Genomic DNA, 19,921 nt, shown 5'->3' on the forward strand with positions numbered 1-19,921 from the left:
ACGCACTTCTATCAAATCATCTCTCATTTCATCCCAAAATCAGCAAAGCTTTGCTTATATAAAAAAAAGAAGTGAAAGTTTCTATCCCAGAAAGATGGGAATTGAGGGAAAAGTGTAGATTAGTCATCAGTGTGGAAGGTTGGACAGAGGTCAAAGAGGAAAACTAGGATACCTGTTTCATGCCGCAATCACCTATCACTGAGAATGTCATTTTTGAGTTTGGTTAGGGCAGTTCTAGGGCAGTAGAAAACATGGCGAAGGAGATTCAAAACAAAAAGCATTCATTTGTAAAAGTGTAACCAAATGCAGACCATAGAATGCAGCTAAGTGATCACATTACACTCATTATGAATCACTGCTTAATTTTTTTCTCTCATCCATCAGGAGGAAAGGACATCAGGCAGTATACAAAGAATAAAATCCTCTATCTGTAATTAAGCAAATTATGTTTTCATAGTCTACAGGAAAAAATGCAACAGTCACAATATCATGCTAATAAGCTGGTTAGTCTGCTTCACATCCACAGATGGATTCAGCAATCGAATTAATCTAATGTTTTATGTTTTAATTAAAACAGAAATAAATCAAAACAACCTGAAATCAATTGTCTTTAAAATCAAGTTTTCTTTCTTTCAATTTTACTACTGATCATGTTCTTTGAAAAATTTGATTTAAAACAGATTTCATATCTAAAGCAATTCAAACTCATAGATATAATCAAAATTAACACATCTTAATTATTGTATGACCTACCTGGTTTTCATAGTTTTTACTGAACTACTGGTATTGTCCAAATAGCTCCTCTTACTGGGATACTGGAGCTGAGCCTCATAACTATTCTGCATTGTTATCTGGTTGCTTTGTGGTCTGCTTTGTATCAATCCTCTGTTGCCTTTAAGATTAACAAATAAACATGTCAAACCCTACCTTATGATGTGAAATGGAAAATGAATTTTTGCTCATTTTTTAAGATACATCTGTTTAATTAGCATAGCTTCGTGGCAACTTTTGTTTGGCAACAATGAAACCTATTTACCATTCAAAAAAGATTGGTTAGAGTTAAACAACCGAACCATCATTGTGTGAAAATATGTTCTGATTCTTACAGTGAGTTTTCAAATTTGGCAGTAAATGACTAAGTGGGAGCTTAGAAAGAAAACAGAAGTGATACCAAGGTGCCATTCTAAGCACCTCCACATGTCCCAAAAAACGTGCTCAGAGAAACATTGATAAGATTTTGTAAGCTATCAAGATAATGGACAGTTATTATCCCATTGAAGACATTTACATTAAGACAAGAAGAGCATAATAGTATGGTGAAAGCTTGGGTGGCTACCTGCAGGTGGTGAATCAAAATTCTCCGATGTAGGAAAATTGCTATTGGAGCTTGATTCATGTTCCATAGGATTTGAAGTTAATGGCAATCGGGTTCTTTTTCTTTGGTTGAATAGTAATACAGGAAAGCATCCTGAAAAATACCATTTAAATAAATTGATGTAATCTCTGTAATGATACTTACAAGTTACTAAAATAGAAATAACAGAGAGTCTTGTTAAACATGGCCAAATTTTGCTTTCATTATACCCTAGTTTTTTAACAAAAGTATCAAACTAAAATAGTTCATGAATATTTGAAATGAATGAATGACACAGGTTAGAGATAGGCATTGGGAAACAATAAGGTTCTTACTAAACAAAATGAATGAAGCAGAGAAATCTCAGAAGAAACTCATTATTGCAATACAGTTATTTGAATTGTTAAAGCAAAGAAACTTTGGACAGATTTAACCAATTATTTTTCTTACATTTATTCCATGATGATTATTAAACAGTAATAATTACAATAAATACTTTTTAAAAGGTTGAAAATTGCATATTCATAATCCGGTTTAGATCAGTTTCTCTTTATGCTCCAAAATTAGCAGACCCCGAAATTCCTGTTTCGTGCAACACTTTAACCATTTCAAAATACACAACTGTTTAAAGGGGAACTCCTGGTTTCAAATAAATGTTAAAAAAAACATTAATATTCTACAGAGGCTGGAAATAGGAAGTAAAAACAGAAAATTCTAAACTAACAGCATCTGTGGAAAGGAAAAGGGAGCTAACATTTCAGTCTTGCCCCTTTAAATACAATAGTATTAAATGTTAAGGGAAAACCAGAAATATTTAGTTTGCAATGCATTACTTTGTATAATATTTATCACACAAATATGCCACTTAGGCTAAGAAGCCTTTGCTTGTTAATATTCCACACGAGACTACTCACATTTTATCAAATCTCATTAATTTATCCCTCCTATATTTTTCATTTTCCCCACTCTTGTGTGTTTTTCTATCTTCTCCTTATGTGCATATACTCTTCACCTCAAATACTCCTGGTAGTAGTCAGTTCCACATTCCACACACCCTTTTGTAAATAAACATAAGTCTTTGAATTCCCATTTTTCGTTGGGGGCCATCTTATATTTATAACCACTTAATCTGCTCTCTCCCAAAAATACAATGCAGTCCAAAAACGTATTCATAAATCTTTGAGATCTCCATCATGTCAAGCTATTTTCTAGAGCACAAGTCTATTTGATCTTCCTTGAAGGAATAACACTGAATATCAAAGGTCTATCATTTCTTTGTGGATTCTCCTATGTCACCAAACAAATTTATGATGCAGACAGGGGCAATTTGGCCCATCATGTTCATGCCTACCTCTTTAACATAGAAACTAGAGATGTTTATTTCTGTGTGATCAGGGATATGAGTTAAGCAGGTATGTACACAAACACAAGGAATTCTGCAGATGTTGGAAATCCAGAGAACACATACAAAATGCTGCAGAAATTCAGATGGCATCTATGGAAATTAATGAACAGTCAACATTTCAGGCCAGGACCCTTCATTAAGACTGGAAAGAAAGGGAAAAGAGCAATTGGTCCACACCCTCAACAATTTCTCTTTTGGATACTCCTCCATCTCCAAACTCAAGATGTAGCCACGGGCACCCACATGGGCCCCAGCTATGCCTGCCTTTTCATTAGCTATACGGAATAGTCCACATTCCAAGCCTTCCCTGGTAATGCTCCCCAACTCCTCCTGCGTTATATTGGTTACTGCATTGGTGCTGCTTCATGCATCCATGCAGAGCTCATCAATTTCATCAACTTTGCCTCCAACTTCCACCCCACCTTTAAATTCTGATTTGACACCTCTCTCCCCTTTCTGATATCTGTGTCTACCAATATCTTTTATAAATCTACTGATTCTCATGGCTGTCTTAACTATACCTCTTCCCACCGTCTCCTGAAAAAATGCCATTCCCTTTTCTCAGTTCCTCCATCTCCGCCACATCTGTTTCCAAGAAGAGGCTTTCCTTTACATCAGAGATATCCTCCTTCTTCAAGGAAAAGAGTTTTTCTTTCCTCCACCATTGATGCTGCCCTCACCCACATGTCCTCCATTTCCCAAACATCTACGCTCACCCCATCTTCCCACCTCATTAACAGTGATAAAGTTCTTCTTGTCCTCACCTACCACCCCATGAGCCTCCTCTACAACTTCCACCATATTCAGCTGAACCCTACCACCAAACATACCTTTACCTCCACCAGCACCCCCTTCCACTTTCCACAGGGTTCGCTCCCTCTGTGATTCTCTTGGCCATTCGTTCCTCCCCACAACTCTATCTCTGCAGTTATCCCTGCAAGCAGCTTAAGTGCTACACCTGCCCAATATCCTCCTCCTTCATCTCCATTCAGGGTCCCAACAGTCCTTCCAGATGACTCTTAGGGTCGTTCTCTGAATCTGGTGCTCCAAATGTGGCCTCCTCAACAATGGTGTGACCCTATGTAGATTGAAGGATTTTGTCTAGTACCTCTGCTCCATCTGCAAAAAAATACAGGATTTCCCAGTGGCCAACCATTTTATTTCCTATTCCCATTCTTGTTCTGATATGTCAGTCCATGGCCTCCTCTTCTGCCACAATAAGACTACTCTCAGGTTGGAGGAGCAACACCTCATATACCATCTAGGTTGCCCTCCAACCTGGTGGCATGAACATTGATTTCTCCAACTTCTGGTAATTTTCCCCCTCTCCTTCTCCTTGTCTTCTATTTCCCCACTCTGATAGCCCTCTTACCTCTTGTCATCACATGCCTATTACCTTCTGCTGGTGCCCTCCTCCTTCCCTTTCTCCCATGGTCCACTCTCATTATCTATCAAATTCCCTCTTCTCCAGCCCTTTATCTTTCCCAGCTAACACCTCATAGCTTCTTAATTCAGACCCCCCCTCCCCCAACTCTCCTGGCTTCACCTATCACCTTCTAGCTTCCCCTTGTTCCCTTCTCCCTCACACCTTCTTATTCAGGGATCTTTCTCCTTTTCCAGTCCTGACGCAGGGTCTCAGCTCATTTCCATAGATACTAACTAACCTGCGGAGTTCCTCCAGCATTTTGTGTACGAGGTTCTGTACATTTAGCTTTATGTTATGCAATTCTATTGCAATCTATCTGCTATTTTGTTCTTTTTTTAATGACGTGAACTGATATTCTTAACTAATTCAACCTTTGTTTTTGATGTGCACCTCTTGCTTCATAAAACTAGTATTCATATTTTACTCCAGAAACATAAGGTAGGCACATCTGTATAATCATTGTATGTGGCAATCTTCTCCTGATAGGATACAATACTGTCAGAGATGTCACCTCTTGGTTGAACAAAGGGATTAACTATACTTATTTGCCCATCCATTGAGGTGTCCTCCCAATCAATTATCTCACTTTAAGGACTCTTTATCATGTTATTTCATGTTATTTCATGTTTGCACAGTTTGTTGTCATCTGCACTCTAGTTTATCTTTCATTGATCCTGTTTTAGTTACTATTATATAGATTTGCAGAGTATGCCCACAGGAAATGAATCTCAGGCTTGCATATAGTGACTTTTCTGTACTTAGATAAAAAAAATTTACTTTGAACTTTGAGATGCTGAAAACATTCCAACTACCTTTTCACAATGCCATAAAATTTGCCACCACACTATGTGAAGAATATGATCTTATGAAATAGCGAGAGAATTCTGTGGTGTCCCAGCCCATGTTTGTTCTACAGCCAACACCATTTAAAAAAATAATTTAAATGTCAAAAAACTAAAGGCACTGGGAAACTGGGGGGGGGGGGGAAGGCAAAAAAAATGCTAGAAACACTCAGCAGATCAGCAATGGAAAGGCTTACAGAGTTAATGTTTTAAGTCAAATCCCTTCAGGATGATTGCCATTAGTTATACATTGGGACTCATGAAATTACAAACAAATCAGATAATTTGTTTTTCTTGTTTGTGTCAGAAGTGGCCAGTCTGTTGAAAGTGTAATAATCTAAAGTTGAAGTCGAGTTTATTGTCATATACACAAGTATAAAGGCGCAATGAAAAACTTAATTGCAGCAGCATCACAGGCACATAGCATCATATAAGCAGCATTCACAAGAAAAACATAAATTAAGTTCAATTTTAATAAGAAAAAATATAATTAGAACAAGAAAAAACAAAGTCTGTTTGAGTGCAAAGTGATCATAGTGATTATAGTGTTTCTGTAGTGGTAATTAGGGTTTTGCTGATTGGTTCAAGAAACAAATGGTTGAAGAAAAGTAGCTGTTCAGGAACCTGGTTGTGTGGGACTTCAGGCTTCTGTAACTGTTGCCCGATGATAGCTGCAAAAAGATGATGGTGGAGGTGAATACTGAATGTTGCCTTCTTGAGGCAGTGCCTCCTGTAGATACTACTAATGGTGGAGAGGGATGATGTATTGAACGGTATCCATTAATCTTTACAGCTTCTTATATCCCTGCACATTCAAATTGCTGTACCACACCATGATGCAATCTAGTCAGGATACTTTCAACAGTACATCTGCAGAGATTTATTAGTGCTTGGTGAAAAGCTGTACCTTATTAACCTCTTAAGAAAGTAAAGATATTGGCATGCTTTCCTTGTGATTGCACCAGTGTGCTCAGCCCAGAAAAGAACATCTGATATATTACTGCCAAGAATTTAAAGCTGCTGATTCTCTCCACCGCTGAACCCCCAAAGGTTCAGATTCAGATTCACCTTCCTTCCCCTTCCTGAATTTAACTATCATCTCTTTAGTTTTGCTGATGTTGAGTAAGAGATTGCTGTTGCAGAACCACTCAATCAGGTGTCCTGATCACTCTGGTAAGCCAACTCATCAACACCTGTGATTTATCCAACATATATATAGTGTTGTCAAATTTGAGGATGGCATTAGAATTGTGCACAGCCACAGTCATGTGTACATAGAGTCAAGCAGAGGGCTAAACACACAGCCTTGAGGTGCACTAGTGTTGATGATCAGTGATCCTCACCGATTGAGGCCTTATGATGAGGAAGTTGAGTATCTAGTTGCAGAAGGAGGTAGGAAAGTAGTGTCCCAGGTCTTGAAGCTCAAAGATAAGTTTGAATGGAACAATCATGTTAAATGTTGAACTGTAGTCAATGAACAGCTGCTTGATGTGCGTGGTCATTTTGTCAGGTAGTCCAGAGCAGAGTAAAGTGCCAGTGAAATCACATCTGTTGTGGTGGTGGTAGGCATATTGGAGTCGATCCAAGCCAACTCCGATGTAACACCATTTCACACCAACTCAACTTTTCAAAACACTTCATTATACTTGATGTAAGCACTACCAGGTATCAGTCATTGCAACAGGTATCTGTAAATATTCTCACCAGCTGGTCCACATAGATCTTTAGGATTCTGCAGGTATGCTATCTGGAGCAGATGTCTTTCACAGATTCACCCTTCTGAAGAATGCCTGCATCATCCAGAGATGTGTGTGTGATAGTTCTCCCTATCAAAGTGTGCAAAAAAGGCGTTGAGTTCATTCAGGAGTGATGGACTGTTGCCACTTGAGCAACCCGATCTCGCTTTGTAAGGAATTATATTGTGGAACCCCTGCCGCAGCTGTCAAGTAGCCATTCCAGTTTAGTCTGAAAATTGCCTCTTTGTGCTCACAATGGCTTTCCTGTACACTAGATCATACTATATGAGTGTGGGTCATCACATACATCTAAACATCACAGATCTAGCTCTCAGCAAGTTACAAATGATCTGGTTCATCCAGGACTTTTGGTGTTCCAACATTTACAGGGAATCTCATACATAAAAAATTATAAAGCATTGGCTTATATTTCTAGTATTAAAAAATATTGTGCTCTTAATTGTTATTTGTATTTTTTATGTAAAACAAGTACATTTGGTTTTATAAGAACAAAAGTATTTTAAATCTTACAAGTGTAACATGTGCATGTTACTAATATAATTTCTGAGTTCAGGTGCAAAAATAGTCAATTATTACAGTACATCAAGTCAAGACAAGTCAAGTCACTTTTATTATCATTTCAACCATAACTATTAGTACAGTGCATAGTAAAAATGAGACAATGTTTTTCAGGACCATGGTGTTACATGACACAGTACAAAAACTATACTGAACTACGTAAAAAAAAACAACACAGAGAACACAGAGATCAATAACAAAGTCTCCGGTACACTGTATCAAAATGTGGCAGATCGTGGCTTACTACTGAAATTGGTCATATACTGTTTCAGATTTTTATCAGGAAGACAGGAAGAAGTTATTGGGCCACATCTAGACAATGTGGCAAGATTTTCCCCATTCACTCGAAATACATTACTGGAAATTTTATTACACAAGCAACTTCCCAGCCTGTACTTGTGAAAAGAGGTGAGTGTCAGCAATTCAAAAATGAAAAAAGAAATAAGCCTGGTAGCAATCGGATGATAAGGGTTCAACTCCCACCACTGTATAAAAGGAATTTGTATGTTCTCCCTGTGACTACTTGGATGTCCTTTGGGCTCTCTGGTTTCCTCCCACATTCCAAAGACGTATGGGTTAAGGTTAGGTTTAGTAAGTGTAGGCATGCTATGTTGGTGCTGGAAGCATAGCAACACCGGCAGCCTATCCCTAGCACATCCTCAGACTGTGTTGGTCACTGATGCAAACAACTCATTTCATTGTACATCTCGATATTTCAATACACACATGACAAATAAAGCTAACCTTTTAAAAAAAATCAACTAATCAAAATATGACATGTCACAGTAGATTAGACAAAATGTGATTGTAAGGTTCTAAACAATACATTAAATATTGTAAAGAACACATATAAAGTTGTTTCTGTAAGTTGCAAATTTGACAAATAAAAGTACCTGCTGTAGCTCGTGTTGAATTTTCAGTAATATTTCTCTTCATGATTAAATCTCTGTGTCATAGGCTTCGGTGTTAATTGGGTGACCTACAGGATAGAAAACTAATATTGATGGAAGCTATAGTGAAAATCATAGCTTGATACATTATTTCAGAATTTATTAAGGCATAATACAAAATAACATGATTGTTAACTGATTATTACTAATGGTTAGAAGTTCCTTTGGACTTGAATAAAACACAAGGGTGCTGTATTAACATACTTCATCAAAGTTGTGCATTCTCATAAATAAAATCTAATGAAATCATTTCAGATTCAAATTGATTTATCACATGTACGTCAAAACATAGAGTGAAATGCTTCGTTTGTATTAGCAATCAACAAACCTCAGGATGTGCTAGGGGCAGCCATTAATATCCCAACATAGCATGTCCACCATGTTCAGCAGAATAACACAGAACATAACAAAACATATAAAGCCACAAAGCAACAATAGCAAAACAAGCCCCATTCCCTCCGCCCACCTGTACACATACACAATCCTCTAACACTAGGTCAGGCTATCTTTGGCCTCCAAACTCGTAGGTTCACAGATATTAACCCTTCACCTTCATCAGTAGAACTGCAAAGATTTCCAGACATGTGGCTCTAGCCATTTGGCCTTAACTTCCGGACTTCCAATCGGCCTTCATCTTTGATCTTTGATATCGACCCCTGGACTCACAGTTGACAGAACCCTGAATACTAGGCCTCAAATTTGTTCCCTAGATTACAGTAATATATTTCCTTAACCTCGTACAAACAGTAAACCATGCCCTCATTCAAAAGGTAACTACAAGGTTATAAAGTAACTCCTGCCACCGAAGCACTTTAAAGCTGGTTAAAGTTTTGAGAACTTTATGCCCATCAGAGCTAAAATCAAACTGACACAAGACAAGAAACCAATTCGTCAGCACATACCTTCTGATTACTGAACATGAACCACCATTAAAACAAGTCATTGGAAAATCAGTCTGAACCTGACAGGGTTAGCAACCTGATAATAGCCTCTTGAAGTCAGATGAACAAATTTCATCATTTTACTTCTGTTAGTCCAAATTCTACCTGGAGTATCTATAATGTAACCAAATTATATCCAATGTTGCTGAAGGTTTTTGTATAATGGTCTGACATGTAAAGTGAACACCGGGTGCAAAGACTTCCTCTCCATCAGTTTCATTTTGGCTAGTTCACCTTCAATGAGGTTGACAACTTGGTATTGGGGCATAGAACTCCAGTAGTTTAAGCCACAGGTTGCTTAAGTCTGCAGTTGTTGTCCCAAATCAACTTTCCTTGGCTTCAAAAATGTCACTAAACTCTGCATTGGCATTTTAGAGCAGAACTGCAATAAACATTGCTGAAGCTCAGTGCAGAGCAGGAAACTCAAAAGGAGAAGAATACCTGCCAAGTACAACTAAAATAGCACACACACAACCTTTTAGTCTATTGTATTGCCAGTACTTAGTGGGCCTTGGAGACTTTGTATTCATTAGCATGGACTAGGATAAGGAGTAAACCTGAGTTTTAAATTGGAAGCCAACTGGTGGTGCCATTTGATAATTAGTTTAATATTGTCTCATGTACCAAGATGCAGTGAAAAGCTTTGGTTTGCATGCCACCTGGACAAATCAATCCATACACAAGTACATTGAGATAGCACAGAAAGGAAAATCAGAATGCAGAATATAGTATTACAGATGCGGAGAGCACAGTGCTGTTAGACAAATAAAGTGAAAAGAAGATCATGAGTTCATTTTTAGCTTTAAAGCTTCATTCAAGAGTCTGATAATAATGGGACAGAACTTGTCCTTGAGTCTACATACAATACTTGAGGAATTAATGGGAACTGAGGCCAAACCAAGCCAAGTAATAACTCAAAAGAAGCTCTTACAGGGATGGACATTTCTTCAGGAAGATATAATAATATATAATAAACTATTTTTTCTCATTCACATTCGTGGGCCTGACTGGCAGGCCCAAACCAGCTGGATGGACAGCCTAAATTTCTCACAGTACACTTTATAAACCTAAAAGCACAGATGTTTGCGCTCTTCCGAATAAAAAGATAAAATGTCTAATGGTGGTACTTCACCCTTTTTATAAATATTTGTTTGATTTTTTTTTAAAGTTGCTGAGGGAAACCACGCCAGTTCCCCCGTTAGCCAAGGGAAAGAAAAGGTACCTGGCACGCGGTACGCGACTGAGAAAGGCGGGAACAGGACGGTCCCGGTGACGTCAGCGCGTTTCCAGATGAGCCCGCGTGGGTGTGACGTCACCGGGTATGATGACATTTAACCCGGAGCCCGCCTTGGGGTTGCCCTGACGCGACCGCTTTGTAAGAGTCGCAGCACGCACTGCGAGCGTTCATTTGCTTGTCGTAGGAAGGTGGGAAATTATTTTTAAATTTCTCAAATAAAATTAATAATTACGTAGCTGAAATTATTTATGCATAAAGAAAATTAGATCTGAAGGGAAAATAACAGTAACTAGTTCGGAATTTTCAATGGATCTATTAGTATCTGTAGAGATAATAACTTAAATGCAAATGTACCTGCTGCTTGCGGTGCAATAAAGATTTCTAATTGGTCATATGGTCATTTTAAAAAATGTTTTCACTGCTTGGAATCTGGGTTTTGCTGACAATGTCACTATGCTTTGTCCATTGTTATTTGCCCTAAGGAAGGTGAGCACGGTTTTGAACTGCTGGAATCCTAATGAAGGCACTCTCAAAATGAAGGCCTGTCGGTGTTATCATACAGTCCCAGGGCCAATGAAGGAACAGAGGTGTCTTTCTCTGTCAGGATGGTGTGTCAAGGGAACATGTAAATGATGGTGTTTCCGTGCACTTGAAGCCCTTGTCCTTGGTGAGAGAGCTAATGGATTCAGAAACTACAGTAGTCTATATTTTTTAGGCAGTACACACAACAATTAATGTACACCAGAAGACAGAAGAAATAAAAGTTTTGGGTGATGGATGAAGCCCACTATTGTTTTATCCACCTGTGGCATTGACCATTGGAGCTACATTCAAAGTTCAAAATAAATTTAATATCAAAATACATATATGTCACCTTATACTACCCTGAGATTAATTTTCTTGAGGGTGTACTTAATAAATCTATAGGATAATAACCAATACAGAATCAATGAAAGACCTCCCAAGTTCAGCCAGAATGCAGTAGATAACAAAGAAATAAATGTAACACTTAACCAACAGGCTGGTATATGTAGGGGAAAAGGAGATCCAGCCACACACCAATCCCACCTCCCGTACACGCAGGTGCTGTGAGAATCAAGTTTATGCCTTGTGCCCGCACACAGTATCAAATTCACACCAGATACCATTATGAAATACACTTTAAAGAGTTCACTAAAACTAAAAGAGTTCTAGGCAATACAATATACATGAAAGAAAAGAAAAAGCAAAAGGCGCCAACTTATCAAAGTTCAGTAATTTTAGTGCACATCGTTGGAGCTCAACCATCGAACCAGTCGACCCCTCGTCGCTTGCCTCTGACCTCCACGTCTTTGCACCCGGTGGTCAACCAAGCAGTGCAGCGCACGTCCACCTTCCTCGCACTCTCAGCGCACTCTCCTGAAAACACGCGAAAACCACCCCCAAGTTCCCAGCCTCACAAGACAAAATAACATTCCCCATTGGTTAACAAATGAATACAATCCCCATATCAGCGTCTAAAGCTGAACAACTGCGAGAGAAACACTTATCAGACAAAGAAGCATTCCTACTCTTAACAAACCAAAGAAGCCATTTTGAGTCACATACGTAAGACATTGTACATAAATAATACAAAAAGAAAGAAATAATAATAAATAAATAAACAATCAATATTGAGAACATGAGATAATAAGTAAGCAATAAACATTGAGAACATGAGATGAAGAGTCCTTGAAAGTGAGTCGATGGGTTATGGGAACATTTCAATGATGGAGCAAATGAAGTTATTCCCTTTGGTTCAAGAGCCTGTTGGTTAAGGGGTAATAACTGTTCCTGGATCTGATGGTTTGAGTCCTGAGGCTGTTGCACCTTCTTCCGGATGGCAACAGCAAGAAGAGTGCGTGACCTGAGTGGTGAGGGGCCCTGATAATGGATGATACTTTCCTGCGACAGGGTTTCATGTTGATATGCTCAATGGTGGGCACCATTCACCAAGCAAGTAGAGAGTATTTCATCACTTTCCTGACTGGTGTGTTGTAAATATTAAAGGATTTGTGATGCTAGAAGTAAATCATGCAACTCAGGATACCAAATCTCTCACCTCCTGTTTTAGCCACAATACTTATTAGCACACTTAATTATCATTCTGTTCAATAGTGTCACGGTGGATGTGTTTCGTAATTCTCTGATGGTTATCCATTGCAAATCAGGTGAGCAGATAATTAGTGAATAGGTTCCATTTGATTGCATGGTCAATAGTACTTTCCATCTCTGATGGTTGTGTTTGGACTGATTGTGGTACAATTAAAAGGATTCCATTTGTTCTGTTTTTCTTTGACAATGGCAAGTTAAGGACCTTTAAGAAACTCACAGATAGGAACATGGATGACAGAAAAATGGAGGGCTATGTAGGATTGATCTTGGAGTAGGTTAAAAGGTCAACACAACATCAGGGACTGATGGGCCTGTACTATGCTGTACATGTGCTATGATCTTCCCTTATATTTTATTGGATATGGTTTTAAACCTGTAATTTCCTAATCGCAAGTTGTATACTATCGTACGTAAATGAATCTGCCTGTAATGCCGCTGGCATTTAGGGCAACAATGAAGGCCCTCCATCTCTGTTAGTATTCAGGGCTTTCTTCATCATGTCCGCAGCTTCCTCTCAGTTTCAACTACTATCAGTCCTGTAAGTCCCGGGTGGAGACTCAGGAATACCGTCGCACTCAGATGTAGAAGGATTCTTCATTGCTGTTTCCATCACAATTTTATTTTACTAGTCAGGGTTATCAGCCACGAGCTGAACTCCTGAACCTGGAGGACTAGTGGGCCACTCTTAGTCTGGCCTCTACCCTTTGACCTGTTTAACATGCATGACCCTACCAAGAGCCCTGGCTCTAGCCAACACAGCTCTCCGGGTCATTGAGGCACACAAGCCTCCAAACCACTACAAGGTTGTGGTCCTCTTGGAAGTTATACTATCCTATGAAAGGGTCCATTAATTTAACACTCCAGAACATAATAGAAATATTGCAAGATGTGGCAAGCAAGAGTTGGTGGTTTAATCAACACGTACAAACAAGCTGGATGAACTCAGCAGGTCGGGCAGCATCCGTTAAAATGAGCAGTCAACGTTTTGGGCCGAGACCCTTCATCAGATTCGTAGTTTAAATTTGGCTGGAAGTGAAAATAGAACCGAAAGCAGGAACTGTTTGGTGTTGAGGTTGGAGTCAGTTTAACTTTTGAAATATTTCATCTGCAACTGGTTTCCATGAACTGATATGGATGTGCTACTCAGAACCTGGTATAGATATCACTGTGGAAATTATAAAAATTCACTTTTTTGTGTGATCCGTAAAAAAAAGAATATACATTCAGAAGCCACTTATTAGGATACACCTGTATGCCTGATCATTCATGCAAATATCTAATCAATCCATCGTGGCAACAGCTCAATGCATAAAAGCATATAGACCTAGTCAAGAGGTTCAGTTGTTGTTCAGACCAAACATCAGAATGGGGAAGAAATGTGATCTGAGCAACTTTGACCGTTGAATGATTGCTGGTTATTGCAGGGTATTTGAGTAGCTCAGTAATGGCTAACTTCCAGTGATTTTCACAGATAACAGTCCCTAGAGTTTATAGAAACGTGTGTTAAAAACAAAAAGAAAACATCCAGTATGCAGCTGTTCTGTGTGCTAAAATGCCAGTAATGAGAGAGGTCAGAGGAGAATGGCCAGACTGGTTCAAGCTGACAGGAAGGCGGCATTAGTGTAAGTAACCGTGCATTACAACAGTGGTGTGCAGAAGAGCATCTCTGAATGCACAACACGTCGAACCTTGAAGTGGATGGGCTACAAGCAGCAGAAGACAGTGAACGTACACTCAGTGGCTACTTTATTAGGTACAGGAGATGCCTGATAAAGTAGCCACTGAGTTTATTACTTTGTGGTTGGGTTAGCTTGGTGCTCAAGTTTAATGCCTAAAAATTAACGGTCTTATTTTGCCCAGACCAAACATCTAACTTATGGCACAAAAAAATGCACCAATTAAAAAAAAAATACAGTATGTCGCCTCAAAGAAGCAAAAAGTGTTTAATTCATTTGCTTGTCAAGTTCAGTATAAATCAAAGATTTAAACAACAAACTTCAAGGTTCCAGATGGGTAAAGGCAACCAAGAAACCTATTAACTCATTAAATAGCAGTATCTACTAAAATATTTGTGCTAAAGGAAAATTTAAATGGAATTCAACCATGATATTCCCAACATTTTTTTAGCAATGCAGTTTTGAAAATTAAGTGAGAAAAGCATCATCATAAATGAGGTGATATTAAAATGACCACAAGATGGAAGCAAGAAAGCACATCTTGGAATTTAAACCGTACTGCTCAGCCAATTTAATTTGAAATAACTAATACTGCAATCTAGCTATAATCTGATTCTTTTACCTTCAATACAACACACGCTTGAAAATATCACAGTCATGTCAGACCCTATCTTAAATTGGTCGGATCAGTATTAAGCTAAGCTTCTTGGGCTGTTTCGGATTTTTGCTAATAACCCATGCTGTGAAGTGGTGGCCAGATTAAAATAAATTAATCTAATACCATGATTAGTACTGATGGGTGAAGAATGACTCCTATAAGAAATCAAATTATCTGCACATCTCTGTCATTAGCACTGCTGCTGTGGCGCAGCGGTTAGCACGATGCTATTACAGCTCGGGGTGTTGGAGTTTGGAGTTCAACTCTGGAACTGTCTGTGAGGATATTTTCCCCATGACCGTGTGGGTTTCCTCTGGGTGCTCTGCTTTTATCTGTATTGGTTAGTAGGTTCATTGGTCGTTGTAAATTGTCCTATGATTAGGCTAGGGTTAAATAGATGGGTTGCTGGACAGTGTAGGTCATTGGGCCGGAAGACCCTGTTCCACACTGGATCTCTAAATAAATAAACAAATATATAAATACATAACTTGACAGATTTGATTCTGAAGAAAATGTTGAAGGATTAAGGTTTTAAAAAAATCAAAGGAGAACAAGCAAGAGATACACTATGCTGTGACAAAGGCTTGTTAGGTTGGCTTATCAGTGCCAAGGAACAAGGTTCATTTTAGTCTATAACATAGAGTCAGCACTCATGCAGGTGAATGGCAGAGACATAAAGGGTTAAGTAATACTAGCGTTCCAACGCATTGAAGCACGCAGCTGCTTCGCAGCTGGGTTTTGCATGTCTTCAAAATACTACAGCTCTGCTGGTCTGAGGAAAGAGATAAAATCGTTTGAAGAATGACTGGTGACATTCAGAGTATAGAACTTTGTTCTTCAGTCAAGAAGCTAATGAAAAAAAAGAAGTCAAAGCCAATATACATCAGAAAATCTCTGCCACCACAAAGGATAGAAGCACAGGACTGAGGGTGAAGGGAGGAGAGTGTTATTAAATAGAAGTACCTATCACCCATTCACCGGCACCTCTGTGTGTTCGATTTATAATCTGTAGCTGATTACAGTGTATGGATTTATGTAAGACCTAGGTACTATGATTAGCGTTCATTCATGCACTATAGCCATTCTGTTTCATTATTATATAAAAGACCATATAGGGTTTTTTTGCAATTAAGCAAAAGAAGGAAAAAAACACTAAAAAGTGAAATATATGGTAATATATGTTGCATTATAATGCTCTTAAAGCAAGTTTGATCATAGTTGGTCACCATAGTTGATTGAGTGAACTTGGCCTTTTTTCCTTGTAGTGACGGAGGATGAGAGGTGACCTGATAGAGGTGTGTAAGATGATGAGAGGCATTGATCGTGTGGATCGTCAGAGGCTTTTTCCCAGGGCTGAAATGGCTAACATGAGAGGGCACAGTTTTAAGGTGCTTGGAAGCAGGTACAGAGCAGATGTCAAGGGTGAGTTTTTTTATACAGAGAGTGGCGAGTGCGTGGAATGGGCTGCCGGCAACAGTGTTGGAGGCGGATACGATAGGGTCTTTTAAAAGGCTCCTGGACAAGTATGTGGACCTCAGAAAAATAGAGGGCTATGGGTAACCTGAGGTAATTTCTAAGGTAAGGACATGTTGGGCACAGCTTTGTGGGCTGAAGGGCCTGTATTGTGCTGTAGGTTTTCCATGTTTCTATGTTTACCAAAGAATCTACGCTATTTATTCAATCTGTTTGGCCCATAACAATCCAGGCTTTGATTTAAAAGAAGTTCAAAGATCTACTATCTGTGTTGCTAATCAGCCAAATTATATAAACTGTTTCACTGTTTTCTTTCTGTTAAAGAACATACATGATCTTAAATCAACAGGTTTGCCACTTTTCACAGAAACAAATGCTGTAGCTGAATGCATACCTGGGAACTCTCCAGTAACAACTGGGTTTCTGAGGTATTCGTGCAACTCCTGGTCACCATAAGTTACCTCAGCTCCCTTGAGCCCCTGCGGGATATGCCACAAGCAAATACAAAAATTAGAGACAATGGCTTATTGTCTGAATGGTCTCTGATTCAGCTCATTAGAGAAGATCCCAAAGTCAAAAAAGTACACTGATTTAATCTCTCTATATATTTATTTTCTAATTTTATCTTATTTGTACTCTCCCCGTATTACATCCCTACTTAACCAGGAGGCCAGTTGTCTGTCTCTTTTTAGAGTTCATTCGATCAGTATCATTATGTGCCATGTCATATGGCATGGGCAAACATGGTCTCTGGGACATGATTGTTCGTAGCAAATTTTTCCACAGAAGTAGTTTGGCATTGCCTTCTGGCAGTGTCTTTACAAGACAGGTGACACCAGCCATCATCAATACTCTTCAGAGCCTGTCTGCCTGGTGTCAGCGGTCGCATAACCAAGACTTGTGATTATGCACCAGCAGCTCAGATGACCATCCACCGCCCACTCCCAAGGCTTCACATGACCCTGATCAGGGGGCTAAGCAGGTGCCACACTTTGCCCAAGGGTGACCTGCAGGCTAACGGAGGGATGGAGAACCCTACACTTCCTTTGGTAGAGATGTAACTCCACCTTGCCACCTGGCATTTAGATATATAAATTTGCATTTATACATTTATATATATGTACCTTTTAGTACAGGAGTAGAACATAGAACATTACAGCGCAGTACAGGCCCTTCTGCCCACAATGTTGTGTTGACCTTTAACCTATCTAAGATCTCTCTAACCCTTTCCTCCTACATATCTCTGTTTGTCTATTATGCATGTGCCTAATTGAACATGGTGTCCCAAAATGCATTGCAGGAACATGCTCAAACAAAGCGTAACTTTGAAGTATGTTAGTCGTTAGGTCAAAGCAAAAAGTTCAAAGCAATGTGATAAAGGAAGGAAGAGCTGGTGAAGAAAAGAAAAATGGTTTAAGAAGGGAAATGCAGAGCTTAAGGCTTTAGTCAAAAACATCAAAGGCAACTAAATTCAAGTGTAATAATCAGTAAAGTTTTCACTGCTAATGTAAAGGCTTCTCTGTAATGTTCCACTGCTGAGGTAATGGTTTCTCTGTAGCAGCAATGTTTGGGTTATGACTAGAGATAATGGGACATGCTAGCCAATGAGTGAGATGTTGTTCTTTCTTGTGTATCTGGGAGCTGAGAATTTGTGGTCTTTTGCCGGGGAGAGATGAGGAGAGAAGACGCGAATAGAGAGAATTGGTAGACCTCGGACAGAGTGGACTTGGAGTGAGGGTCCAAAGGGCAGTGATGATCAGAGGAGGTCAATGGTGGATGAATGGCCTTATCAGTGAGCTCCAATGTTGTGCATTAGACTGTTTCATGAGAATGGGCCCTTTTTCTTTTTTGTTTCCTTTACTAACCATATAGTCAAATTAAGAATTATAAAGCTCAATCGTTTAATCACATATTGTGTACTGTTTGTTATTTCGGGGTACTGATTTGAAACAGGGGACACATTGTGTAGCATTCACCCAAAAAAGGTTTCTTAAGTTTGGCCAGGCCAGGGGTCTATCACCCCCTGTATCAAGCCGCAAGCCAAAATGAGAGTTACACAAGGGTGAACAAAGCAGCAGAAATAGAGAACCACCAACTGATGAGGGCTGAAGGAGGACAGGGAATTAGGAGGGGCAAGGTCAAGATGAAAGCAAAAATTTAAAAAAATTCTAATTGCATATTTAAATATATAATAATATAGATGAACGACTGTGATGGCTTAGAACTGGATGCAAGTGAAGACATGGGCAACCAAGTTTTGGATGATCTCATATTTACAGAGTGTGGAATGCAATGCCATCTGTTACATTACAAATGCTGTATGAACCAATTCCTAACCTAACTGAGACTGAGATGAGGGTTTACACAGCTGCGGAACTGAGGGAATGCAGACTAGTGCAGTGACGAAGAAGGCAGACTGGCGGTCTCGGTGATAATGAGAAAATTAATCAAAATTGTAACAAGTGTGATTCAGTCTCACACAGTGTGAGCAAGAGAAATGGCATAGGACATTGAATTTAGTGTTTCCGATCATTAGTGGATATTTCCTATTGATCTGTTGTAAAGGCAATGGTACAAGTTAAGTCCCTAATAAATGATACATACTAAGTCATGCTCTCTTCTCACTATTGCCATCAGGTAGAAGGTACAGGAGCCTCAGGACTCATACCACCAGGTACAAGAACAGTTACTACCCCTCAAAAATCAGGCTCTTGAACAAAAGGGGATAACTTCACTCAACTTCACTTGTCCCCATCATTGAAATTTTCCCACAACCTATGGACTAAATTTCAAGGACTCTTCACCTTATGTTCTCATATTTATTGTTACTTATTTATTTATATTTGCATTTGCACAGTTTGTTGTCTTCTGCACTCTGGTTGAACGCCCTAGATGTTCACTGATCCTGTTATAGTTTCTAATCTATAGATTTGTTGGGTGTGCCCACAAGAAAATGAATCTCAGAACTGTATATATGGTGACATACTTGTACTTTGATAATAGCATTTACTTTTAACTTTGAGCTTTAATACTATGATGTCAAAAACACTTAGTGGTTCTGACTGGAGCATGGGCACATTAATTTGTATCAGTGCCTGGATCAAATTGTTCTGCTGTTCCCCTTCTTGCTCCTAACAGGGTCTTGTTATAACCACATTTAATAAACTTACTGTTGTTGGATCTGGTGATATTGATCCAGAGATTCTTTAGAAGTTGAGAGTGAGGAATAAAACTTGGTAGTTATGGCCATTTTATTAAGTGTTAAAATTGCATGCATATAGATGATTATATACAAATTATAATGAAAAATGGGAAAGCAAAACTGCAAGAAAACTAACAATTCTGCACCCTAATCCAACACCATTTTGGGCCCATACAAAGAACTATGGAATCCATTGAAACTGCAACACAAAATCTGACCATTAGCTCAGCGTGCTATGTAGGGTTTGCCTAGAATTTCGCTAAATATGCATATGATAATGGTTGCAAGTAACACGCAGCCTCCAATGTT

At 39.0% G+C, this 19,921-nt stretch overlaps 1 protein-coding gene and 1 long non-coding RNA gene across 10 annotated transcripts in view; one reads left to right on the forward strand and one right to left on the reverse strand.

The window, feature by feature from the left end:
* Nucleotides 1–9,108, reverse strand: part of LOC132396071 (spermatogenesis-associated protein 22) — a 59,621-nt gene extending 50,513 nt beyond the window's left edge. For 2 of the 9 annotated variants that reach the window (XM_059973443.1, XM_059973449.1), the window contains exons 1-4: nucleotides 8,843–9,105; nucleotides 8,236–8,321; nucleotides 1,337–1,468; nucleotides 754–892 (exon numbers count right to left, since the gene is read on the reverse strand). In XM_059973443.1, coding sequence (XP_059829426.1) covers nucleotides 754–892; nucleotides 1,337–1,468; nucleotides 8,236–8,278 — 314 coding nt within the window. In that variant the 5' untranslated portion in view covers nucleotides 8,279–8,321; nucleotides 8,843–9,105. Of the gene's footprint in view, nucleotides 1–753; nucleotides 893–1,336; nucleotides 1,469–6,731; nucleotides 6,854–8,235; nucleotides 8,322–8,620; nucleotides 8,772–8,842 lie in introns of those variants that run through there. The other 7 variants (XM_059973447.1, XM_059973440.1, XM_059973446.1 and 4 more) reach the window with 7 other exon arrangements.
* A 1,454-nt stretch (nucleotides 9,109–10,562) lies between these two features.
* LOC132395117 (uncharacterized) lies at nucleotides 10,563–19,554 on the forward strand. Its single transcript, XR_009512536.1, has 3 exons — nucleotides 10,563–10,658; nucleotides 16,203–16,359; nucleotides 19,048–19,554. It is a non-coding gene; the product is annotated as an uncharacterized LOC132395117 (long non-coding RNA).
* The last annotated feature ends 367 nt before the right edge of the window (nucleotides 19,555–19,921 follow it).

The sequence above is a fragment of the Hypanus sabinus genome, chromosome 6 (genome assembly GCF_030144855.1).
Source record: "Hypanus sabinus isolate sHypSab1 chromosome 6, sHypSab1.hap1, whole genome shotgun sequence".
Lineage (NCBI taxonomy): Eukaryota > Metazoa > Chordata > Chondrichthyes > Myliobatiformes > Dasyatidae > Hypanus > Hypanus sabinus.